Source organism: Fusarium venenatum, assembly GCF_020744135.1.
Source record: "Fusarium venenatum strain MPI-CAGE-CH-0201 chromosome Unknown EDB82scaffold_1, whole genome shotgun sequence".
NCBI lineage: Eukaryota > Fungi > Ascomycota > Sordariomycetes > Hypocreales > Nectriaceae > Fusarium > Fusarium venenatum.
This window is the reverse complement of record NW_027072129.1, coordinates 10057970-10083822: the sequence shown is the minus strand read 5'-3', so window position 1 is coordinate 10083822 and position 25853 is coordinate 10057970. Positions and strand designations below refer to the sequence as shown.

The 25853-nt window shown below is 48.7% G+C and overlaps 8 protein-coding genes across 8 annotated transcripts; 4 read left to right on the top strand and 4 right to left on the bottom strand.

Annotated features, from left to right (window-relative positions):
• The first annotated feature begins 2035 nt into the window (after window positions 1-2035).
• EDB82DRAFT_105917 (uncharacterized protein) lies at window positions 2036-4276 on the top strand. Its single transcript, XM_025735665.2, has one exon. The coding sequence runs from the start codon at window positions 2422-2424 to the stop codon at window positions 4147-4149; it is 1728 nt and encodes a 575-aa protein (XP_025587914.1). The 5' UTR covers window positions 2036-2421; the 3' UTR covers window positions 4150-4276.
• A 124-nt stretch (window positions 4277-4400) lies between these two features.
• EDB82DRAFT_492436 (uncharacterized protein) lies at window positions 4401-6178 on the bottom strand (the record flags this gene model as incomplete). The annotated part of the gene is made up of 1 exon (XM_025735676.2): window positions 4401-6178. Exon 1 carries the CDS (start codon window positions 5847-5849, stop codon window positions 4404-4406), a length of 1446 nt encoding a protein of 481 aa, XP_025587915.2. The 5' UTR covers window positions 5850-6178.
• A 1927-nt stretch (window positions 6179-8105) lies between these two features.
• Window positions 8106-9064, bottom strand: EDB82DRAFT_522031 (uncharacterized protein; the record flags this gene model as incomplete). Its single annotated transcript, XM_025735687.1, has 5 exons — window positions 8106-8206; window positions 8307-8434; window positions 8536-8592; window positions 8652-8675; window positions 8853-9064. 5 exons carry the CDS (start codon window positions 9062-9064, stop codon window positions 8106-8108), a joined length of 522 nt encoding a protein of 173 aa, XP_025587916.1.
• Window positions 9065-9913: 849 nt separating this feature from the next.
• EDB82DRAFT_105773 (uncharacterized protein) lies at window positions 9914-12029 on the top strand. Its single transcript, XM_025735698.2, has one exon. It carries the CDS (start codon window positions 10382-10384, stop codon window positions 11894-11896), a length of 1515 nt encoding a protein of 504 aa, XP_025587917.1. The 5' UTR covers window positions 9914-10381; the 3' UTR covers window positions 11897-12029.
• Window positions 12030-12778: 749 nt separating this feature from the next.
• Window positions 12779-14313, top strand: EDB82DRAFT_105747 (SURF4 family-domain-containing protein). The gene is made up of 5 exons (XM_025735710.2): window positions 12779-13132; window positions 13202-13314; window positions 13382-13875; window positions 13932-14185; window positions 14292-14313. The coding sequence occupies exons 1-4, from the start codon at window positions 12969-12971 to the stop codon at window positions 14067-14069; spliced, it is 909 nt and encodes a 302-aa protein (XP_025587918.1). The 5' UTR covers window positions 12779-12968; the 3' UTR covers window positions 14070-14185; window positions 14292-14313.
• A 547-nt stretch (window positions 14314-14860) lies between these two features.
• Window positions 14861-17209, bottom strand: EDB82DRAFT_105739 (major facilitator superfamily domain-containing protein). The gene is made up of 3 exons (XM_025735721.2): window positions 16764-17209; window positions 16083-16699; window positions 14861-16028 (listed from the first exon to the last, which is right to left on the bottom strand). Exons 1-3 carry the CDS (start codon window positions 17042-17044, stop codon window positions 15097-15099), a joined length of 1830 nt encoding a protein of 609 aa, XP_025587919.1. The 5' UTR covers window positions 17045-17209; the 3' UTR covers window positions 14861-15096.
• A 1457-nt stretch (window positions 17210-18666) lies between these two features.
• Window positions 18667-19836, bottom strand: EDB82DRAFT_492420 (GNAT domain-containing protein). The gene has a single exon (XM_025735732.2). It carries the CDS (start codon window positions 19336-19338, stop codon window positions 18754-18756), a length of 585 nt encoding a protein of 194 aa, XP_025587920.1. The 5' UTR covers window positions 19339-19836; the 3' UTR covers window positions 18667-18753.
• Window positions 19837-21502: 1666 nt separating this feature from the next.
• EDB82DRAFT_425287 (P-loop containing nucleoside triphosphate hydrolase protein) lies at window positions 21503-25614 on the top strand (the record flags this gene model as incomplete). Its single annotated transcript, XM_025735743.1, has 2 exons — window positions 21503-21559; window positions 21625-25614. The coding sequence occupies 2 exons, from the start codon at window positions 21503-21505 to the stop codon at window positions 25612-25614; spliced, it is 4047 nt and encodes a 1348-aa protein (XP_025587921.1).
• Window positions 25615-25853: the final 239 nt, after the last annotated feature.

The following is a 25853-nucleotide window of genomic DNA, read 5'->3' as shown; positions in this document are numbered from 1 at the left end:
CAAAAACCTTCACTTTAGCGGATCTAGAAAGAAACATGGATGCCACATGGAAGGAACCCCTTCTCTACCACTAGCCTAATTAGTCTCCATCGATGGGTCTTCCCGTGCCCCTAAATCGAACCGGTGTCTGTCGAATAGATGTCAACGGAGCTTCTTCCTGGACCTCTACGTTTATCCAACCATATAGCATGCACGTCTCCCCATGTACCCAGGCAAGAAAGGGTTGCACGATGCGAGGTCTGCTTTACTTGCAGTTTAGCCAGGTTTTTCACTCAACCTCGTTTTCTCTTCAGCCATGTAAGCGGCTGCCGACCACTTGTCTAAGACATCCTGCTCCACACCGGCCGATAGCTCTAGGCGTCAATTATAATTCCTGTCTTATGGTATGGCAACGCAGCAGCAACAGGACGAATATGTACGGCCAGCCGGGAGCCCCGCGGGCTCGATCGTAGGATATGCAAGTGTCAGCTTTGTGTACTGCGAAAATCTCCTCGGCCGATCCAGACGATATGCAGTTTGTGGCCAGGGCAATATTCGATGTTGCATCAACAATCGCTCTCCGATGCGCCTCTCCCGGTTCGGTGTCGGTTAGCACTGCCTTTTGTCAGAAATCAAAATATCGGGGCACGGTTTGCTTCAAACCATGCTTATTAGTGCAGATGACGTTTCTAATGTTTGTGATCCAAATGGTCGGTATTTCGGGAATGAGAATGTGACTGCTCACCGGTCTGCCAGGAGCCCTTGTTACCAAAACTTCGGTATTCCCCCACGCTGACAATTGAGGGCCAAACGCCGGCATTCGTCTGCGGAAGCAGAAGCAAACGGTATTCGTTATGGAACTTACGATATTGACGGCAATCCACGGCCCTCGGGCCGTCCTAGGCGCCCAGTACGAGCCTTGGCTGGGCTATCAGAGCACTATGTCTCATCTGAACCCTGGTTATCTCTGAGCTTCCAGATCTTCTGAGTGATGTACCCGAAGCAGACCTGTCCGCTTGGAGCCCAAGGTTTTTCAACCAGTCGAGGGCTTCCGTGACCAGCTCCGAGATGTACCAGCTCCTTGGCCCAAAGGCAGGCATGCAGGCACAGTTGTTGAAGTCAACGTCACAATGGGCTCGTTTCATCAATGCCACTGGACTCCAGCTTCCTTTGAGAGCTTATTGCAAAACCGCTTCTCCCCGCTTCATGACTTTGCAATCCCCAGCTTGCGTTCCTTGTGGATCCTGCACAACTTGACCAAGTCGTCAACCTGCAATAAAATCCTTATTGTGCACCGTTCCCCGTCCTATATCTTGAATTGTTTTCTATTTAGGTTACGATCATTTATCTTCTGAATAGTTCATTTCAGAATGCATCGATGATATTTCAACGGTCCACACTGGCCTGGCATCGACAGTCGCGACAGATCATATACTACTTGGATACGATTGAAACAATACAATCCGCCAAGCCCATTTACCGCGCCCAGCCTTTGCGATATAAAATTCTACAGCCTCGCTCCCGAAAGCACACAGTAGCAAGCACTGGCGGAAAATCTATAACGAGAATTGAAGTATTGGCATTGGCGATGATAATTTTGGTCGGATGGGGACAGGACAGTCAATCTGCGGAACGGCAGGCTGATTGTACCGTCCAACGCTTCAGGTGATTACGGATACCTGCTTGGGCTGGCTCTCTATCAGACTAGAGTACCTACTAACATGGATGCTTTTTTGATATCTCGAGGCGGACGGGTGCTTGATTTTCAGGTAGCCTACCTCAGGAAGGTGGAGCCTTAGGAAACATACGTCAAGCGCGAAACTAAGTTAGGAAAAATGGATCTTGCCATTGAAGTTTCAAAGCAGTAGGCAATTGCCATCGCGAACGAGCTTTCGGTGTTGCTTGCTCTTCTTCACCAGACAGGAACGAGTTTGTGATCCGTCACCGCCGCCGTCACCGTTCCTGTCACCCTCAGTTTCACAAGAGCAGCCAACAGGCAAGCTCCCAATCCTTCGATCATGTGATCAAAAGACCCAGAAGCACGGCTATTGTGTCAAAGCCAGCACCTAAATCGCCAATCTGGCGGTGCCATCCATGTCGGTCTGATATTGTCACACAACAACGATCATCCTCTCTCAGCATCATTGTTGACACGCTCACATCTTCGCTCAGTAGAATTTTATTGCGAGTCAATTCCCGCCTTGTTTTAAATCGGTCTCGGCGGCTCTGCTTGTAGCTCAACGAACCGTTGCCAACAACTGTTTGGTCATTTCCCTTGCATCCGAAACTGAAACCCCTCATCTGCAATCGACTGTTCGTGTCGGGCAACATCCAAGACATTGTGCACTGCTTACTACCTCTTTGGCGTACAACACTGCGCTCCGTTGATTTCGAGCTGTATCCTACCGGTTTTCTACGTTAAGCACTACATCAGCCCATATCATGGAGTTGAGCCAGGGATCAATTCATGATGTTATCCACCCTACTGCAGCTTTCTCGAATCTGCCATCCAACCTTGATGTGGAATCAGTGGCACGGGACGACCAGCCTGTTGACTGGAAAGACTCGGTCCTGAATCCCAAGAATCGTATCGACAGCCTCAGCCCGTTGAAGCGGCCTCTCTGGAGAATCGATGGCTGCACTGGTTTCGGGAGCCAGTTCTACGCTGTGCCTTTATTTATCGATTCCATGCCGCCGATGCGGGTAGATGTTTTTATCCCCGAGCCATCAAAGCTTTCGTCTGAACTTCGACAAGCTCTTGACGTCGATGTGGCATTTCATACCACGAGTGCGAGGCGTATTGCGCATCTTGGCATCACTCAGCATGTACTCCGTATCTTACAACATTGGACATCGTGCCAGGAGGATCCTATTGGGATCTTCAAGAAGATTCCTTATGGCTCCAGGATTGTGCTCAAAAACATGCCCAAGAATGTTGCCGATGCGGAGATCATTATCGCTCCAACTCATTATCTTGAACGTCAGCTTTGGTCTGTATCCTCGCTCCAGGCTGCCTGGGGGAGTGATGTTGAACTGCCTCCCACGGTCGATCTCGATAATGTGGTATACGTCTCACAGCTTCACGACAGCGTATGCCTCGTGGAGATCGAAGGAAAGACGTGGATTTTCAAGGCTCTTACCAGTTACACAAAGTACCTGTATCACGAGCTAAGGCAACTTCTCACCATTCCATCGCACCCGAACATTGTTTCTCGGCCAGTCCACCTGGTTACAAAGCAATGCGGCTTTGGTGGGAAAGTGGCCGTCATCGGATTCACGCTGGAATACCATATCCATGGCAGTCTGCGCGATCTGATCCCGTTTCTCAAGCTTCACAACATGGTATCGTTGGCCGATGAGACAAAGTGGGCCATTCAACTTGCGTCGGCGCTGGTGCACCTTCGTGCGACTACTGATATGTTCTACCCCGATCTCAGACTAGACAACATCGTACTTTCAGCTTCTCGTGATGCCGTAATGGTTGACTTTGAGCAGCGTGGTGTCTGGTGTGAGTTTGCCGCCCCAGAGGTCAACGCACTTGAATATGTGAGACTTCTTGCGATCGATGAAGAGATTCCAACAGAAGTCAGTGAAAAATACTCAAACCTCTTGTCTGAAATGCTTCCAGATTGGGTGGCGATGGGCGATAGAGAGGAGTACAAATGGCCTTCTCAAGGCTACAACGTTCCATGGGCTTGCCTCACTCCAAAAGAACAGGAGGCATGCGAGGTGTATATGCTTGGTCGAGTATTGTGGTGCATCTTTGAAGGGAATAGCGCTCCCCAAAGAGCCGCGGTCTGGCTTTCATACAGATGGGAGCCGCTGGTTGAGTTCCCAGGATACACAAAAACTCCTGGAGCCATGCAGCGGCTGATCAATCGGTGCACGCGTGGAAGGCGGTCTGGTCTTAGTAGGTGGATCGTCAGGGAAAGGAACCAACTCGTGCTCCGCGAACTTGAGAAAATGGGGCTCTCTACCCCTGAAGATGTACAACAGACTGCGAAGACTTGGTGGTCGGCAGAGATTGATGCATCGGAGGAGTGGCTGAGACAGAGAATCGAAGGCATGAAGAAGGGTGACTGGAAAGAGAATTTCTACGATCGACCGAGTCTGAAGGAAGTTCTTGCGGAACTCGAGGCTTTTCGTGACGAGGCCGGATTCAAGTTTTGACGAGGTTTAGCTGCAACTAAGGACTCTCATTTCACTGAAAGCCGGCCGAAGAGTTTACGTAGGCCACAAGATTGATTGAAAGAGGCTTTTACCAATACTTATGCGGTCTACAAATATGGTTTAGCCAAGTTGTCACTTGGGATTGTTCGGTTCAAAACAGTTTTCGTAGCAACAAACGGGCAGCAGCATAGTGTTATTCCTGGCCCAAGAGTATCATTTAGTACCTACATTAATATCCAGTCATTCTACTATCCTCATCTAGTCCTCCTCGTCTTCCTGCCACCCATTTGCACCTGAACAGATCGCTTCAACCCAGAACCTGTACTCGATGTTCTCAGCCTCCTTAGCATTGCCCTGAACCGCTGTACATAGCCTGTAGGTGCACCATATATCTCAATCTTGTCAAGAATTTCTTCAAGATTGTGTAAAAACTGACTTGCAGCCTCCGGGATTAGATTCAGTACGTTGAGGATGAAGTCTTGGTCGCGGTCGCCAATGAGACGTAGGTAAAGGTTGCGATCGATGCGGGCCACATTTCCAGGACCTTCATCTTTGTTGTGAGATACCACCGAGCCCAAGATATGCACGAGACTGCGAGCTGCAGATAACGCCTCGCTTGAAGAAAGGGGCTTTTCCCTTGTGTATATCTCATGACGCATGCGACGAACGCAGCCGAGGATATGGGAAGCTGCCCAAGGTACATCGTGAGGAGATTCAACGTCTGATGAAGGAATTTTGGCGTCGAGATCTCGCAGTACACAGTCAATTCGCTGGGTGAGTTTATGGAATGGATCTTTGATTAAGTCTTTGGAGCGTGAGACGGAGCGGAAATAATGAAAGAAATGGTGATTGTCCAGAAGCATGCGAAAGATGGTTTGCTCGAGGTCATGACGCTTGATAATATTCTTTCCCAGAGACACCCGGTCGAAGATGTCGGGGCGGAACTGTTTTGGGTCCATATCATAGACCGAGGACAGTATTTCCCGAGCTTCTTGGGCTCGGAAAGTATCTGGTTCGTTGTCGTATTCCGAGTCTGGGGTGACAAGGTGAGAGTGAAGCCCTTCCGCAAGCACGTCGAGATGATACTTGGAGATGTTCTGGAAAGGGTCTCCAATCGCCTCCGCATATCCTGCCGAGTTCATTCTGAGAGCTTTGCTAATGTCTTCGTCATACAGGGTCTGTTTAACGATTTGGTCCAGAAGCCACAAGATATGCCTGCAGGGCTGTTCAATATCCGGGCACGAGCAGCTCATATTGGAAGTTCCATCTTCTGGTGCGCGGATTCGGATAGAACGTGTAACAAGCTCTGTCATTTGGAACGCATAAGTATCATCGATACGACAACACTTTTCCAGCACAATCCTTGGAGGTTCTCTGAAGGTTTCGCGGATGGTAGACTGGGTAGTTTCGGGAAGGTGATCGACAAGATATGTTAGCTTGGTAGGCGATCGAATGGTGGAAGTTTCATTCTCGTCGCTGTCGGAACTGTCATCTTCAAACTCGGAACTATTCGAGTCTGTTTCCGATTCTGATGACGATGATGATTCATCATAGTGAGACTGTTCTAAGTCCTGGGCGAAGTGCTCGCGCCTTGCGCGAGAATAGGTATCTGAAGACATACTCTGTAGAGATAGTCTGCTGAAGCGAGATGAAGGAGGAGTCATTGGCTTGAAAAGAAGCTTCGGTATTGTGATGATCATTTCTAGAATATCAGGAGAGGTCTTTATATCGTTTTATATCATAGAACACGGCTGGAGCCTCGCAACTAACTTGGGCCCTGAACTGGGACATCCAAAGAGAGAGATAGACCCTGGCTGCGGCCTCACATGGTCGGCGATGAGCCTCACGGCCGGGACGAGGAATATAGGAGGGGCCCAAGGCATCATGGATAAGATGCAAGCAGGTACAAGAATGTTTCTGAAGAACATAACATAATCGTAGATATTCTGGCTAGGGTGATGGGTTGCCCCCAGCTGTGGCTGTGAGATTCAATGTGGTATGTATGGTGCATATCATGACATTAATACCCACTATACTAAGTAGAATACGGGGTCGAGCAAGCAAACATTTATTATATGAATGAAACTACATTTATTAGTGCTTTTCGGGTATTTTAATCAACGATGATCACAATGATTCTCCCGTCCAAGATATCCACATAGACACTAGAAGTGATGATATTACTTACCTATCTACTTCAATTTCGACGTATTACTTCAACGACTGACAAATTCTCCTGTCCCAGCAAAATCAGGCTAAATAATTGTTTGACTGAAATATCTATGTTGGTTCACTTTATTTAATTCAAAGCCTACTATTCACACAGCCACAAGCCCACCTTCTAGCGGCTATAGAGCCACTCACAGATCACCACGGCTGATCTCGCGCGACCTCATGAGCGGCCCGACATGGATGTGGCATAGGTTGCACGCTACCCAAATAAATCGCCTGTAGTATTTCTACTACTTGGTCGCGGCTGATGCGGCCGGTTGAAACAAACCATTTACGGTGACCAATTTTACAATGTTTATCGTCTGGCAAGGCATTTTCTAAGCGACACACTCAACCTCGAGAGCTCAGCTTGACCTGATGGTGATGAAGAAGTAGAAGGCCGAGGCTGTAAAAGTGTGGTCTGACTGTCTTTGAGTGGCCGTGTCTATGTTTGCATGTCGATGATGCGGTATGATGCGATGTTTGCTGGGGCCCAGATTGGGACGATAGGTTAACAATAGAATACAAGTCCTGACCTTACGTTGTCTATATGGATTGTTCATTGTTCACAACATCCGTTTAGTGCCAACACGTCCATCTTGGCCATCGGACGCTGTTGGCCCTAAACACGGCATCGATGCAATAAGTTGGCTCACGGCACTTTGATGCATCATCACTAACCGCGTGCCTGCCATCAACCCATGCACATGTTGGTGGCGTTCTCCGAAACTGAGATATCAGGTCTTGGATACAGGCATGTGTAGGATTGCGGGAGTCAAACCGATTGTATCGAGGCGCAGAAATCGCTTCAGATTGTGTTCACGTTATTTGTTACTTGACTACGGAGAAAATCCGCACGCGGATGCAACGTGACGGGGCATGTTGTTGGTCCAACTGACGTTGTTGTCATGCACAGGAACTGACATCCGACTGCCGCAGGAGTCCAGCAGATGATACCTTGGTCGTAATGAGAAGCAAAATTCTCGGAAAGAAGCTGTTCTTGCACGTCACGTAATCAAACTGACTTCATTCTAGGTTGCTAATGCTTATCGGTTCCCATCCCCAGTGACATTATCAGATTTCTTAGTATGCTGTACACGACGTCAAAGCCCAAAGGAAAGTGGAAAGTCAGAGCCTTGATACATCACACATCTGTATGGTCTGTTGCCCATCAAAGCAGATGGCAAAGGTGAACGAGGGGGGTTGGCTTCTCGTGGCCAAGACTTCCGGGTGGAAAGTGAAAAAATAACAAAGAAACACAAAACGCAATAAAAGCTATCCACAGGCCGCAACGTCATCAAAGCCTTTCCCAGGCTTGTGTTTAAAAAAGCAGTTTGTGACTGGTCGTATCGCCACTTGCTGAATCAACCTTGAATTTCCCCAGTGCACCTAATTCCGAAAACCGTAAAAGGAGAGGTGTTTACGTGTCAAGCGAGTCCGAACCAATGATAAACCACCTCAGAGCTGATGCGTGTTGGGCTCCTGCTCTAGAGCCCCCTCCAAAAAGTGGTGTGATAAAGAGTGTTGATACATCATGCACAGGTCAGTGCAGGTCGAAGTCCGTCGTCGAAGCGGACGACTCGGGGGGATGCGTGGCTCTTGGTGGCTACCCTCTTGATCGGGGCTCTGCCTTTTCGGAGGATCGTCTTCGGATCGGGTGACGGAGATTTAGAAGAAGACGAAGACCGGCCTGCAGACGAGGAAGTCGACTTCCTAGGCAGGCTATCCACAGACCGGTCGGATTGTCAATCGATACCATGCTGGGTCTTGAGCTGAGCTAAAGATTCGCGGCGAGCTTCGAGGTCCTCTTTTGACTTGGCCATCTTGTCGGGCTGGTGGTATAGAACTGGAGAATCGGGTTAGTACAAATGCAGATGCAACACGGCGTTTTGTCACCTGATGATGTGATGTAACAGCATCGGCAGGAACAATCAGGGACGACATACCAACGAGGTATCGGTTTTGGAAGTTGAAGCCGTTGAGCTTGTCGCAGGCCTGCTTCGCGTCGGCTACGTCTTCATAGACAACGAATGCAGTTCCCTTGGTGTTGTTGGCGATACCCTGTCGAACTTGGCTGCACAGACCGTCAGTATAAAATTCGTCAAGCGCATCTCGAGATGATGTGCAAATATCGTCCTCGCTGAGATATCGTCGAGTGTCGGGGCAGGTGCATACCGAATGGGGCCGAATTTTCCAAAGAGATCGAACAACTCTTCTGGAGTGACGTTGTAACTGTCGATATCGATTAGTCTGAAACCGGGCGCAAATCTCGACGGCTGATCCTGGCATACCTCAAGTTCTTTACGAACAGAGCTCTACAGAAAAGTTAGCAAAATGTTTTGATACATGTGTCCTCAAAGGCCAATCTAGACCAGGAAATGCGACCAGTTACGAATAGGGCGCAAGACTTTGAAATTGATTCGCGGTTGTTTGTACTAGGCATAGAGTACAAGTACAGTACGAGTGGGTGCGTGCAAGTGGCAGCGACTTACCGATTGACTTCTGGGGCTAATTTACCACCGCGACTACTCATCTCTTGGATGATGTTCGATGTTGATGATATTGGTTCTGTAGGAACGGAGAGGGCGCGGTGGGCGGTATTACGGGACGGAGAGAGAGATAGAATTGAGCGGAGCGGAGACGGGAGGACGGCAACGACCTGGAAGGCGAGATCTATGCACGTGACCTTGTAGTCGGACCACATCTCGGGCGGAGCAAGGATACGATTGGTCAGCGGAAGTTGGCGTGATCTAAGGCGGATGGACGGACAGCGTCACTTGACAAACGTTGCACTGTATTAACGTTCGCTAATGGTGAGTGAAGAGATATGATTATTGATTGAATTGAAGATGATTGTTGTTTGTATATAACTCGCTACCATCATTCGTCTTTGCGCGTTTGCGTATTTGCTACCAGATACATCCTGTTTCTCTCTCCATAATGCAACCAACCAGACGCCTTTATCCCGTCACCGCATCTGTATACACTCAAGTCAGGCTGAAGAGTACAGACTACAGAGCAGCCTGGGGCGATATGAGGCTTACTGTGGTCAAGCAAGCCAAGGCAGATAAGACTAGGCACCATGCAAGTGCACCACGAGCCGTGGAGTCGCGTACCCGCTGATAGAGAAACTGACGGCACTTTCAAGCCGAGGCCTTTACACGGTGGGTAGACGTGAAGAATAGGCCCTGCAGAGGTTGGCTTCTAGCGCCTTCGCGTGCTTCAGGTATCACTGCAGTAGCATACAACCTGGTCACTCGGACACGTGGAGGGTGATTTTTCAGGGATCAAATCAACAAAAACGTCAGTCAACAAAGGGTCCAGGTTAACTAAAGCACAATCGCATAAATACTGGTACCTAATAAGGCTCAATTCATCTTCTAGGTATCTAGTTTTAGCTAGGAAATACTAGAGAGAGCGGGATAGACGTGAGCTTTGCATTTCCTTCTCCTTCGTTCGCCGCCAATTAATCATGAACTTTTTGTTGTTCTCACAACGCTTCATCCTCTAAATCTCGGTTCAGCCGTCCGTCAATTTTATTTCTCGTAGGGACCCATTAGTCGTTCTCCACAACAACCCCGGTTCATCCGTCAATACTGACTCGGCGATTGCGGGCAAAGACTCACAATGAGTCGTTAGAAAGAAGCGAAGCAACAGATATTGTAGACAGTTGATACACTGTAGCACCAGGTCTACCAGTATCCAAGCGAGATAGGTCTCAGTTCACCACTGAAGAATCCGCAGGGGTAGGTACGGATAGGTGGTTTTTCTATGCCTATCACTCTAGGCAGATTACTACCGTGAAGTGAAAGCGTGAATCTCAACTTCAACATGAGCTTTACCAACTTGAGCTTGGCCAGCTTTGTTTCCTTCTGTAACTTGTTATCATCATCACGATATTGATATTCTCAACCACATTGTTCTGTATTTTTCACCATCAGACAACGGCTTTTACTCGAGTACAAGATACCTATCTCATGGGCTCACGAGGCACAGTCTGATCGGCACGAGCGTCTCCACAATGTCGCGCTTCGCCCACGACGTTCTCTCCGTATTTGATGTCGCTTCAAGCGACCATGATTTCCTCGCCGACGTCATCGAATTCAGCCGGAGCCAAGCAACAGCCGAGTTTGAGAAGCTTCGCCGGGAAAGTTTGTTAGCAGGCGCTCAAGATTGGAATTATCTTATTGAATGTGCCATCTTAATGCGACAAACTTGCCCATACGACAGATACAGCACAGAAGCGCAAGATGTGCTCGCATATGTACGGCATGCGCTGGACGGACGGGTTCCTCCGCCAGACTCGGGCTCAGATTCGGACTCATGGATTATGACCGATAGGCTTATTGCCCGAGCAAAAGAGCTTGAAGACGCCCCCGAAATCCAACCACCAGAAATATTCGGAAATACCGACAAGCAACGGCTCTTACAGCGGCCTAGCCCGGAAACTTTCTCAAACACAAGGAATCTCTCCAAGATTTCACCTTACTGGTCTGATCAACCTCAGAAGAAGGTTCCAAATGTGAGCCGCAAGTGGAGTGCTCCACCCTATTCGACTTTTGGATTATCACAAATACATACCTCTTTAGAAGCACAAAATAATGCTTTTCAAGGCTCAAGTCTTGGTGGTCTCGTTGTCGAGCAGGGTTCCCCGCAAGATATCATTATGGGCGATAAGGATAACACTCCAAGCGTCAAGCACAACAGTGTCATCTCACCCTACTTCACAGACGCCTCGGCTTCTACTCTAACGACGTTAGTGGTGCAAAAGCGACCGCCGCCGGGAACAGTGCCTTCGGTCCCTTTCGCGCCCCTCACGTCGCCAGACTTTGGTCTTATTCAGGAGAAAGTCGCACATGAGCCATTCTGGCTACTCATTGCTGTGTCGTTCCTTATAAAAACGAAGGGTATACACGCTGTTCCTCTGTTCTATAAATTCAAAGAGCGATTTCCCGCTCTAGCTGATATCGCCTGTGAGTTGAACACCAAGCCAATTATTGAAATGATACGTCACCTGGGACTTGCGAACCACCGTGTCGCTTTGATACAAAAATATGCTCGAGGATTCTTGGATGATCCGCCAGCTGCTGGGAAGCTGTGCAGAGTGAAGAAGTACGATTGTAGAGATGTTGACTTTCCATCAGTTTTTGGAGACTATGCATCGTCCCAAGATAAAGGCGACAATCAAGACCTGGAAGCCTGGGAGATTGGACACCTCACACAAGGAAAGTATGCCATAGACAGCTGGCGCATCTTTTGTCGAGACGAGTTACTCGGCCGAGCAGAAGACTGGAAGGGAAAGGGTAGAGAGCCTGAGTTCCAACCCGAATGGATGAGAGTAAGACCAGATGACAAGGAACTCAGAGCATATCTGAGATGGATATGGATGAAAGAGGGCTGGGAGTGGGATCCAATTACAGGTGATCGTACTGTGTTGAGAGAAGAGATGCGAAATGCTGTCAACGAGGGAAGAGTTGAGTACGATGATAGAGGCGGGTTGAAGCTGAACGACGGTCCAATCGATCCGTCGTTGTGATAGAGTCGACAGTTTAGAGAGCAGCTATTGCGAAGCAAGAAGCGTACTGGTTTATACTTCATGAGAATTCACTGTACGAGCAAATACGATAGACTTGTCTGAAATATAGTCGAAGATAGTATGATAGTTCCAAAAAGAGACAAACTTAGAGTCCTAGTCCATCAGGCCCTAGTCGTCGTGAGAAGGAAGCGAATGCAATGGTCTGCGCCACTGAGGTAGTGTTTATTGCAAGAGTTTCCATTCTTGGATCATCTAGTTCCCGGCCCTAACCCAAGTGGTGATGAGAGGGAGGGATGTCTGGGGCCCTTGTTAGAGGTTCAGCCCGTATTACCACGTACCTAGTTACCGACCTACCTATCTTGTCTTTGCTGATCTGAGTGGCCTCGGCTTGATGTGAGGTAGAGACTCGGGACAGAGAGTAGGTAAGTTGTTAAGCAGATACTAGAGCTCCAGGTAGAATAAGGTACCCTGAACATGTAAATCCCCCTCTATTCGGCAGTAGCTACAGGTATCAGCACCTAACAAAGCCCCGGCGCAAATACCTGGGAAAAGCAGGGGGAAGGTGGGAGAGCTAAAAAGTGGGACGACACAAAGCTCCATCACGGGATCTCTAAAGGACACCGTTGTACAATCAGGGCCTCTCAGACTCTGTTACTACCTACCAGGTAGATCCTTTTCTTTACTCGTCTGAGGTCATCGTCTCCAATTGAATCACAAAGGACAGCTCGCCTCGACGCCTCGTTCTCGTCTGTCTCTCCTTGCCCTCTTTATTTTATCCTCATTCTTTTTTACTCCTCCTCTTGTCAAGGTTGTTTGTAGAGAGCTTCTCAATCACCGTTTGCTACCATTATCGTCTTTTGGTCGAGTCCAATCAAACAAACGCCCTCTCCTTTCGGTTCAAACTCCCGAAAGCTTCACCAACCAGCTCAGCTGCTTGACTTTACTCTTTTCTCCTCCACTTCACGACCGCGCTCCTCAACATTGTCGTGTTTCTTCAACTTCACCATCATCCAGTCAGCAGGTCTGCACGTGAAACAAGCTTCCTTCGAAACCGAACGTCAACTCTACAGCAATGTCCAACCGATTCAACTCTGGCTACGGCCTCGGTGGCCCCGCGCCCTACGGCGGATCCCAGGCTGCTGATCCTCAGCAGGGCGAGGGCTTTCTCGAGCAGATTCGTCCCTATACCAGCAAGATTGAGGATGCGCTCGACACCATCAGCGAGCCTGTCAAGCCGTGAGTCGAGCGACGTCCTTTGCAAGCGCGTTTGGAGCTCTGAGAGCTGACCTTTGTCCCCGTTGACAGCTATCTCCCTGCCATTGGCCGTTTCCTGATCGTTGTCACCTTCTTTGAGGATGCTCTCCGTATCGTCACCCAATGGTCCGACCAGCTGCTTTACCTGAAAGATTACCGTCACAGTAAGATGCGCCTCTGCCCCGAGAAGTGGGAAAGGCTGGTTTGGTTATTCTGACTAACATTTGACAGTTCCTTCTGGTATTACCCACCTGTTCCTGCTTGTCAACATCATCGCCATGTTCTCTTGCTCCACCCTGGTCATCATCCGAAAGCACTCCGACTACGCCGTCGCCGGTCTCATGGGCGTTGTCGTCACCCAAGCTCTTGGTTACGGTCTCATCTTCGATCTTAACTTCTTCCTCCGAAACCTCTCTGTCATTGGTGGCCTGGTCATGGTCCTGTCCGATTCGTGGGTGCGCAAGACTCAGGTCTTTGCAGGTCTTCCCCAGATCGACGAGAAGGATCGCAAGATGTACTTCCAGCTGGCTGGCCGTGTCCTCCTGATCTTCCTCTTCATTGGATTTGTCTTCAGTGGCGAGTGGTCGCTCTGGCGCGTCATTGTCTCCTCACTCGGTGGCATCTCCTGCGTCATGGTTGTCGTTGGATTCAAGGCAAAGTACAGCGCCACTCTGCTCGTTGTCATTCTGAGCATCTTCAACTTGTTGGTCAACAACTTCTGGACTGTAAGTTACGATTCGCGACAATTACGTTCCACGAAGAAAGCTAATAAACCATCTAGCTCCACGAGCACCACCCCCACAAGGACTTTGCCAAGTACGACTTCTTCCAGATCCTGTCTATCGTCGGTGGACTCCTACTCCTCGTCAACAGCGGCCCAGGCCAGTTCAGCATCGACGAGAAGAAGAAGGTCTACTAAGTCCGCGTCCAAGACAAGCGCGCTACGTCCAGTAAAGGATGGGCATCGAGGTGTCCGGCGTTGGCAGGGCATTTTCTATTTACAATTTTGGGAAAGGATAACGATCCGAAGAAAAGGTACGTTCGAGCTGAAACGGCAGCGGAACAGGTTACATATGGTGGCTGAGGCGGCAGCACTAGGATTGATATGATCTGAAGATGGTGTTAAAATCTGCTTTCATAGCACATTTGACGGCAATGAATACATTGATGATCTTTAACATTCGTTGATATGGCGGACAACTTGGGCATGTGTGGCTATCTCCTAGATGTATTTCGCTTGATGATGTATCCGTATCGGAGACTCGCTGAAAAAGCAAGCGTCTAGTGGCTGGGCTATCCGATGGGGTTTCAGTTGGTTATGTATATAACGATCAACGTTGAATGCGTACGAAAGTCATGCCCGTTTGAACAACACGTATTAGAGCGATCGATGACACTGGTGATTCTTTGTATTGTTGTGATAACCAACAGGGCACGACCAAACATAACCATATGTATAGTCGCCAAGCTGGTTCAAACACTAACCAGGTGTTTGTGTTTAGAGCATGCCCGGGAGCTGTGTGAGCAGGTAACAAAAAAGCTAACCTCTAGGCTTCAGAACATAAGAATACATAACCCAAGTCCGGTCTGTATGGCATAAACTGACTAGTTTAGTCTCTTATATTTCCAGCTGCTGACTTTTACAATACCTTGAGGGGAGGCTATGGGCTTTGGCTTGTACGATAGCCTGTATGGGAACAAATTCACAGATGTGGGCAGACAAAGCACAGATACACTTCTTGGATCCTTCACTCATAATACGATAGTGTGAGCGAATTGAAACTCGTGTGCATTACTTTTCGCCAACGTACCATTTACCTAATCATTTACCAATATATCAAACAATATCTTATCGTGTTCTCTCACTCTTCGACACGGTGATAATTACCGCCCAACTACAATATAAAGTCGGGCATGCTAATGTTCTGAAACCTTCGTCGAGTTGTTTAGAGGACAAGACCCTTAGTCTGCTTGAGCTTCTTGACATCAATGTTCCTCAGCATGGGAACCCAGATGAAGAACAGAGAAGCAATGCCAACGCCGGCAGCAAGCATTCTGACCTGGGCAAAGCCGTACGACTCCTGAATAGCAAGTCGAGCAGGACTGTCGACGGGGTATGCAAGCTGGTTCACAATACTTCCTGCAATGAGAGTTGCATTGGCCACCTCAGACTCGGGCAGTCTCTTCAAAAGCTGAGGGATAAAAGTGTTTGTCCAGATGGCACCTGAGATAGCTCCTCCAATGGCACCGCCGACACCTCCAGCGACGTATAGCGTAGCGAGCGCAGCAGCAATATATTGGTGGGCGACGGCAGCCAGGACAGCGAGCTGCATAACCAAGATGAAGACCGCACCGCCAATGGAGATGAAAATCTCGCACATGATGATGTATCCAACGTACTGGTTGGGAGCACGGAAATGGATCATGAGGCCGAGAGCGAAAATGTAGATGGGGACAGCGAAGTAGAAGGTCCACTTGTAGAAACCGGTCTTTCGAATGAGGAAGCCGACGATGAAGAGAAGCACACCAGAAACGACCTGGAAAGTGGAGTTGACGTATCCAGCCTCAGCAGGGCCGAGGTTGACAACGACCTGTAGGAAGGAAGTAAAGAAGTAGTTCCAGGTGTAGTAGGAGATTTGGTATGTCAGGTCGATCATGCAAGCGGCGACGACGGATCGATCGAGAAGGAAACGGCCCTGGAGGAAGGGGACAGGGGCCAGCCAGTACTCCCAAACACCGAAGAAGATGAGGGTGCAGAAGCCAACGACGATCATGGCGATAATGTAGTCGGTGCTCCAGCCGTTGGGGGCGTGGGCCGCGAGGTTGAATGGGAGAAGGAAGACAACGAGGCCTCCGCCGAAGAGGAAGATTCCGATGACTATATTACTGTTAACATTGAGATGTTATCAGAGGTTAGATATGAAATGCTTACCATCGAACTCGTTGAAAGCCCACCAGATGCTACCAACAAAGCCACGGCTTCGTGTGGTCTTGGTAACTGTACCATTCTTGAATGCCTTGCGCAGGTTGACCTTGAGGACAAGGAAAAGAGGGATTGTGACACAGGGCAGAACGATAGCGATCCAGCCGAAACCCCATCGCCAGTCCTGGACATCAACGACAAAGGCAGCGGCGGCCTTGGAACCAGCAAAAGCAGTGATCATGTAAGGAGAAGAAGTAAAGGCGAAAGCCAAACCTCGATTCCTGAGGTTAGAAGCATCGGCAGCGAGCACACCCACAGCATAGATCATGCCTCCCCAGCCGACAGAGTAGAAGACCTGAGCAGCGCAGAAGGTGGCGAGGTTCTGGGAAACGGCCATGAGGATAAGACCAAGAGTGGCAAAGCCACTCATGAGTAGGAAACCTTCGGCGCGACCCCAGACATCGAGAGCTTTGGCCATGGGGATGTAGCATGCTGCGGTCATAGCGTCTGATACGATGGGGATGGTGGTCATGAGGGAATGAGACTGCCACTCGCTGGTAACATAGGGGACTAGTACGAGATAGAAGGAACCACGGAAACCGCTGATGAGGAATAGAGTCCAAATGCTGTCGATAGTTGTTAGTATTTTTGTTGTTGAATAGTATCTGGTCTCGATAAACGCAAACTTACAGACACAGAAGAGCGGCCAGAGATCCCTTGCCCCAAGTGAGGGTGATGGCCTGGATCTCCTTGACACCAGTCTGAACATCCTCACTGGGAACATCAGAGTCGTTGCCCTTATCATGAGGTGGGAGAGTACCAGCAGTGGCTTCCTTGTCATGATCAGGACTAACTTCGCTGACGACCTCGGGAGTCTCATGGATCTCCTTCTCGTGAGGAGCAAGAGTCCCAGCAACGTGAGTGTTATCCTCACGGGCGAGACCCTCACGTATCTTTGCCAGGGCTGACATTGCTGCTGTTGAGCTTGCCACCGATACTAACAGATAGTGCAGTGATATATGATTGAGGCTGCAACACACCCGAGACAGTGAAGTGAAGAGTAACTAAGAACCGAGAAGGGGAGTCTGGGATGGAGAGGGAGCTACAGCATTCTTTATGTAGTGCAATGTAACCCTGACATGGCATGGGCAGATAACTACTAAGCTATCGGACGAAGGATACAGCCGTTCAAAGTAAAGTTCTTCTTTACCATGTGTTGGTTCTGTTCCTACTCGGACGTGTCCCTCTTCTCGGAAATATCCCCTGCAAACTGCCCATCGATTGTGCCTTGCCCTCGGAGCTGAGCGGGAAAGAACTTCACATTCACGTCAAGCCAAGGAGCTATAGTAAGGATAGTCTCTTGGGGCTGAATCTGAACTGATGGGTTCAGTTGGTCTTTTCCTCAATGGGACAGTCTCCATAACGGGTCTACCAACAGGGCAGTTAAATCAGAGGCAACATCAGATTATTAGTGGCAAAGGAGTGGGGGAAAGAGTAAAACTACCCGAGATCGGAAGGCCAGGGGAGGGATTGAAGGAGGGAGTGAGGTTTTTTTTTTTTAATCTAATCTGATTGATGGATAAGATCCAACTGTCAACAGCTTCATATGCCATGTCATGCCAAGTGGTCTCACCCCAAGCTAAACCGTCACCAGAATAACTCTGCTATAACCTGGCATCAACGGTTACGCAACGCAATATTACACTTAATGTGGGTCTATCGATTTTTAATAAAAGAAATCTTCTCAGAGAACACTTGTTGATGTTGTTGGTTACAACGCCTGCCATCTGATTACGGGACCCTGGCAAGTCTGGCCACATTTTGGCGGCTTGGCATAGGCTTGGGATCATCCGAGTCCACTATAACTAGCAGAAGCTACATATTATAGAACATGCCTTATCTTTACCTGAACTAATAAGAAGATGCATTAGGTCTTGGGTAAAAAAATATGCTTTAAGTTCGTGCTTCCTTTGTGAGACGAAAGTCCACTTTTGGTGCGGAACATTGTCTTGGACACCCGTGATAAAGTTCAGGTTGTGACATGACCAGGTTCCACGAGTTAAGACGATAAAATCCTCCGGAAGTATAAACTAATTGGGAAATCTGAGTCCTGTCAAGCGATTAATCCCGGGTGACCGAATCAGAAATTGTGCTTCGGTCCATCGGGTTTACACTTTACAGAGCAAGGGGGTGACTCTTGAGCCGAGCGATAATCGAGTAGAATGTCTCGGTTCGTTTCCAATTCTGTCACGCGGAATATGCCGACTTTACTATCCGCTAAAACTGCATCTTCCTTTGCCAACGCCGAATGTTGCATGTATGCGCGATATAACCCACTTGTTCCATAATCATGCGTCCTTCTCTGCAGGCCGAGATGGATTCTCATCCACCGCATGATACCTACACCATATCCACCAAGTTCCAGATGATCGGTAGATTCGTAATTAGAATGAACTCGATTTTATTTCTGTATCATTTCAGTTATTCATTTGAACATATAATGTAGACAAATATCATTCAATTAAAGTGGTGTATAGAACTACGCCATAGCACTCCCCGATTTGAAATTGATGTCACAGTAAAACAAAATGAACAGAATTTATAATATCAAATCGCTCAATTATTCAATATTGATGTTGTTTAGATGTTTTACTATTTTCGTAATTTCCCAGAGCCTACACTATGCCGCGCAAACTTGTTGCGATGACCACTCGTCCTTTGTAACTCGGTATTCCACTTCTCCCTCCTCAATACCAGGAGGAGGGTTGTCGTACTTGTTGTGGAATGTCCTGACATGCTTGAGCCCAATCTTTGACATGATAACCCGCGAGCCTTGGTTCACAGCCATGGTCTCGCCGAAAACTTCCTCCACCCCGAGATCTTCCAGACCATGCTTCACCACCGCTCGGGAACCCTCCTTTGCGTAACCCTGGCCCCAAAACTTAGGAAGAATCCTCAGACCGAACTCGACACGCTTCTCATTGACCTCGGGGGGAGTATCGTTGCTCTGACTGGGTGCGAGAATCCACCAGCCCACAAAGTTCTCGCCTGCAAATCCAACCCAGCATCCAAGCCCAGATCCGAACGAGGCTGTTTCGAGCAGCAGTTTGTGTACGATAGCGGAATCATCAGCCGAGAGTGGCTTGCCATAACCAATGTACTTCATTACTTGAGGATCTGAATCCAGTTGGTAGATGTAGTCCCCGTGTTCGGGTCCGAGAGGCCGTAGCTCGAGACGGTCGGTGCGGAGTGTGGCTTGGGTCATGGTTGGTATCGTATTGACTCGACTCTGGTGGCGGTTTTAGGTAATTGGACGGTAATTTGAGGCACCTCTTGTTGTACCCTTTTAAAATTTGTATAGAATGAGCACTGCGTTTGATATCTACAAACAAGATCTCCTGCAAGACATATGCGTGCTTCACCCACTCTTATATATGTAATACCAAGAGATCTGAAAGCAGGGCTATGATCCTGCTTAAAATCTGAATGGAACAAACAGAGTCACATATCACAACAGCCGTGAAACGTTGCTGATCAACGGGGGCCTTGCTTGGTCTGCAACAGCGAGAGGAGCCAGTAACGCCCGTGCTAAGATGCTGCTTGCTGAAACACGACAAGATCAGCATCTTGGCATCTTCTGATCTCCTACGTAGAAGTGAACTGCAGTGGGCATGGAAGGCCCTAGGCAGTAAAGAGTGTCAGTTCTCCTCTTGATTGCCAAGATTACTGTACCTGTTGTGGTGTACAGTAGACTTGATAAGTGGATGTGAAATAAGCATAGCATTAAGCTTTCCACTTTAATTGTGCCAAATTGTGACTCTGTTTTTTGATATCCAATCACGTCAAACTACTTCATCAGCCTAGATTGGGTATTGTAACCGAAAAAGCGATTTCTCCTGTCTTTCCAGGGGTGCTTTGGGTGCCATCTCTTGTCTTAGAGTACCCAGATCGACCCACAATGGTAGTAGGGAAGGTTTGGTTTGGTCTATGTGCATATGCATATCTATGCAAATATCCATTCTTGCCATCCCCGATACCTAAATGGGATCTTATCTGATCTGCTTCTCGTCTATTGGAAGAAATGGATTTGCACATAAACTCAAAAGCTTCAGCTCCCACTGATTAACAACCTTTATTTGTTTCCCCGCTGTATTGACGAAGGAATAAGCATAAAAGCGCCTCCCGGACTATTGGCCTCTATTTACTGCCCGAAAAACAGTCTTTTTACTCCGATAGGACAAAACAGTCTCCATGAGGCATTCTTCCCGATGCAACTCCACCATGTCTCCATACCTGCGGCTTTTATCAGGGATTATTTGCACTAAATAAAACCCTTGCGATGACGACTGACCTTCTGATTCCACTAGGACCAAGCACACCAGAACCACAGTCAAATAGCCTCGAAATACCTGACTTTTTCTAAGCAAAAAAGCTGCTCGGAGCTCCCTGGCCGCCAAGACGATGTATCAAGTTGCGAATATGGTAAATCAAATGATGATCACACCCAATACTCGGCGGTTCTTTTACGTTCCCTGCATGCCTGTTCAGTTGGGAGCCAAACTAGCGCCATAACATTGCATCCATCTTATCAATCACCTCATCTTATCTGATCCTAGATCATCATCCGTCTGGTCCGACTTTTTCTTGGTGTTGCCGATCCCTGTACACCGGCTTCTCAAGTCCTCTGAGATTTTTGAGTTCATCAAGCAACCCGTCCAAGCCCTCTTTACCCACAAATTTCCTTGACTAGATGAATCATTCGTATGGTCAGGCCCATGACGAACAAAATGTCTGAAGAAGCCCCGATGGAGGAAGAAGATTCTTCCAATTTACGAGATAACATCGCCTCCACTCCACTTTGTGATCCAGGGGTCCTTTGATTCTAACCATTGCCGTGACCCTTCTGGTTGGCTACTCGAGTCACGGCAACTTCACACCTGTTCCTGTGGTGGGCCTTTGCCAATTTCTCCATTCACTCAGAAGCATCGTTCAGGAATGTGGGAGACCTGCGGGAACTGGAGACCATGCGATGCAACCTTAAACTGCATCAAAGCGCAGGAGCCTGTAATGCAACTTTTGTTGTACTAGTCGGCCGAGACATGTGTACACACATGTATCAACCATGAGCTTCCCTGATCGACAATAACACTTGCAGGGTCGTCTTGGCTCAAGGTACTCACTCCTATATCGGCTGTTTGATCGAACTTTTGCATGACGTTGTCCGTCGAAAGTTTCCCCTGTCTCCGCTATCCATTATTGTAATTTGTTTGCCGGGCTGGAGAATTCTCATGGAACATCTAGAGTAACAGATCGAGTCTTCTCAGGTACTGTTAGTTTTGTCAACCTGCTTTCCGTGATACAGGCAACCAGTCATTGAGTGTGTCAGGAGAATACTCTCGACTTGTGGGACTTCGACAACACTTGTAGCCATGGCCGCCGAAACTGAGAAGGCGGCCACTGAGGAGCCGAAGAAGAGTATATTCTCTGTAAGTCGAAGCAGAGCGCTAAAACTTTTGACACAACACGTGAACAACACTAACGGCCGTGCTAGTTCCTCAAGTCTTTCAAGACGTGGTTCGCCTACCTCGAGCTCCTTTTCGCCGCTGGCCCAACATGGGTTGACTACGCCCTCATCGCACTGGGTACTCTCTGCGCAGTTGGAGCTGGCGTTCCATTCCCTCTCATGGGTGTTCTTTTCGGACAGCTTATAGACAACTTCAACGGCGCGACATGTGCGGCTGATGGCAGCAACTCAGGTGCCAGCGAAGCTGCCTCGGATCCTCTTCAATATGAGAATGCTATCAACGATAAGGTCATAAAGACAGCTTGGATTGGCGCAATTGCGCTTGTTCTCATCTATGGTCACCTTACATGCTGGAACATAATTAGCCAACGTCTCGCACAACGTCTACGAACGCGCTATGTGTCGGCTCTCTTGCGACAACCACCAGAGTTCTTTGACACTCGTGGCGCTTCTGGCCAAGTCTCTAGCCGACTTCAAGGCGACATCACCGCCGTCCAAGCCGGTACATCTGAGAAGGTTGGCAATATTATCACCACCTTGAGCTTCTTTGTCACCGTCTTCATCATTGCCTTCACGAAACAACCCAGACTCGCTGGTATCCTTATATGTATGCTTCCTGCATTCTTGCTCTCTGGAATCTTGGGGGGGAGATACCTGGGAAAATTCGTTGTCAAACAGTTGGAAGCCTCTACTGCAGCCTCTTCTATTGCTTCCGAAGCTCTGTCTCATGTCGCTGTCGTTCAAGCTTTCGGCGCTGCGCCTCGTCTTGAAGAGAAGTTTGCAGAGCATATGGCCTGCTCTCGCAAGTATGCGATTGCTAAATCTTCGGTTGCTGCTGTGCAAACAGGTCTCCTTTACTTTATCGCCTACTCGGGTAATGCTCTAGCCTTCTGGCAGGGTAGTAAGAAGATCGTGGAGTCAGTGGCAAGAAATGACGGAAACACCACTGTCGGTGAGATATACGCTATTGTGTATCTTCTTGTTGATGCATGTGTCATGCTTGGTGGAATGGCACCTACTCTGCCTTTCTTGGGAGCAGCTGTGGGTGCATTCCAGCGACTAAAGGAAGACATAGACGCCCCATCTTCTATCGACGGCACCTCAAGCGAAGGCACTGTACTTCCTGCGACTGGGGCAAAGTCTCTTGCCTTCCGTAATGTCTCATTCGAGTATGCATCTCGTCCCGGTCAAGCTGTTCTCAAGAACGTTGATCTTGAGTTCCCTGCTGGAAAGTACACTGCCATCGTTGGCCTTTCTGGTAGTGGAAAGTCCACCATTGCAGCACTGATTGCCCGTCTACATGACCCTACCGAGGGTAATATCGAGCTCGAAGGTCATGACTTGCGGGAGCTTAATGTCAAATCTCTTCGAAGTTTCATCAGTTTTGTTCAGCAGGAGCCATCGCTTCTTGACCGGTCGATTCTTGAAAACATCGCGCTTGGACTGATCAACTCGCCTAAAGACTCTCATCAACACTTAAAGCCTCTTCTTAAGGGTCCTGAGCTTGCAAAGATGGCTGCACAAGGCAAGGAAGCACTCAACCCAGCCGCATCTCTTGGGCCCGAGTTTGCTGAAATCGCCGAATTGATCCGTCACGCTACAGAGCAGGCCGATGCAGCCGGTTTTATCGATCGTCTAGAATTCGGCTATGGTACATCTGCTGGACCCAAGGGATCACTCGTCAGTGGCGGACAAAGACAGAGGATTGCACTGGCCCGAGCCTTGGTTCGCGACCCTGAGATCCTTGTTCTTGACGAAGCGACCGCGGCTCTCGATTCTGCCAGTGAAAAGAGAATCCAGCTTGCTGTTGAACGCGCTGCTGCTGAGAAGCGGACCATCATCTCAATTGCCCATCGTCTATCGACTATCCGTAACGCTGATAACATTGTTGTCATGCAAGCAGGACAGGTGGTTGAGCAGGGAACCTATGATGAGCTCATGGCCAAGGAAGATGGTGAATTTGCAAACATGGCTAGACTCCAGACTGTCGGTAACAACAAGAGCGGTTCAGCATCTGTTGATGGTGATTCGATTGGCGCATCCACGCTCCGAGCAGAAACTCAACTAAGTGAGAAGGCTGACTTCTCCGAGACCCATAAGTCATTAGACGCCCAATCGTCCAAAAAGGACAAAGAGGAGGCGCCCAAGAAGGACGAAGAAGCGAAGGATCACGAACTTGATGAAGTGAAACCTTTCAGCTCCGTCATGAAGGGTATCGCCTGGTTAATCCGGCCATCTCTGGGCTGGTTTGCCCTCGCCATGATTGCTGCAGTCTTTGTTGGAGCCACTTTCTCCGGTTCAGGTATCATCTTTGGTTTTACCGTTGGAGCACTCAACCCGTGTGCCAATACTCTCGACCACATTCGTTCCATGGGAAACATGTTTGCTGGCCTCTTCTTCATGCTTGCTGGAGTTGAGTTAATAGCAAACTTCTTCGCCTGGTTGGGTTTTGGTATTGTTGCCGAGAGACTTCTTTACAACCTGCGCGTGTTATCCTTCCGATCTCTACTGGAACAAAGCATTCACTGGCACCAATCTGAAGGCCGCACTCCTACCAGCTTGCTTGGAATTATCACTAAAGACAGCATGTCTGTGGGTGCTTTCAGTGGATCAACATTTGGTACCGTCTTTGCCATTCTGATCAATGTCCTAATTGCCATCATTATCTCCCATATCTTTGCTTGGAAGATTGCCTTGGTTTGTCTTGTTACGCTCCCTATTCTGCTTGGCTCCGGCTTCATGCAGCTGCGCATGCTGGCACGTTATGAGGAGCGCCATCAAGCGGCCTTCTCGACTGCCACTTCGCTCGCCACAGAGGCCATCCAGTCCATTCGCACTGTTGCTGTTTTATCACTCGAGAATGAGTATATGGAAGGTTTCTCACGCCTTCTCAAGCCACCAAAGAAGGAGGTTGTGCGGGCCTCAGTAACGACCAACATCTGGCTAGCCATCTCGTACACAACTGGTACCTTCATCAACGCTCTCGCATATTGGTGGGGCTCACAGCTCATCATGAAAGGAGAGTACACCCAAAAGGACTTCCTCATTATCTTGGTGGCTATGTTGACAAGCGCCCAGCTCTGGAGTGGCATGTTCTCCCTTGCCCCAGAGTTCTCACGCGCTCGTCTTGCTCTATCTCGTGTTATGACGGTCGTCAACATGGGTAGCAGCACTCATACTGGAAAGCCTGGACAAGACCCGTCCAAGGCGGGAGATGATCCTGAGGCTGCAGGAAGAGAAAAGTCACTCAGTCCTACAGAAAGCCACAGCCGTGGCGGCGCAAGAGTGACATTTAAGACTGTTTCCTTCTCTTATCCAAGCCGGCCAGATGCCGTTGTTCTCGACAATGTCTCATTCACGCTTCCACCAAACCAGTTCTGCGGTCTTGTTGGTCCTTCGGGAGCCGGCAAGTCTACCATCATGAACATTGTTCAACGTTTATACGAGCCTACTGCCGGTACAGTCCTTATCGACGACCAGGATATCACCAAGCTTTCTACATCATTCCGTGACAGTATCGCTCTTGTTCCCCAAGAGCCTGCCCTGTTTGATGGTAGCGTACGCTTCAACGTCGGTCTGGGAGCACCTCCTGGTCATGAGGCTACAAACGCCGAGATCGAAGAGGCTTGCCGCTTAGCCAACATTCATGATGTTATCGCAGCCCTTCCTGATGGTTACGATACCGAATGTGGCCCCTCTGCTTCTCGTCTGTCTGGTGGCCAAAGACAGCGCCTCGCAATTGCCCGTGCTCTTGTCCGTCGTCCACGCCTATTGCTTCTCGATGAAAGTACCAGCGCTCTCGATGCTGCCAGCGAAGCAGCCCTTCAAGAAGGTCTCGAGAGGGCATCACGAGGCACAACCGTCTTGGCAATCACTCATCGATTGCACACTGTTCAAAAGGCTGATGTAATCTTTATTGTTGAAGGAGGGCAGATTGTTGACAGTGGACGACACTCTCAGTTAATGGAGCGAAGAGAGAGCTACAGAGTGAATGCGATGCAGCAAATGTTGCAATAAAAGCATAGCATGTTTGGTAAGAAGAAAACGGATGTTGTATATTGTGCCATATGTATTTTGTATAATCTAAAATAGCATGAAAATAGTCTCATTAAAAAAAAACCTAACTATTTCTAATACTAAAAGACGAAACAATTGTTTTCCTTCTACTTAAGTACTCATACGTGATGATGATGCTCTCAAAACGATAATACCTGAGCTTATTAAGCATCAATCCATAACCTGTTTAGCTTGCATGT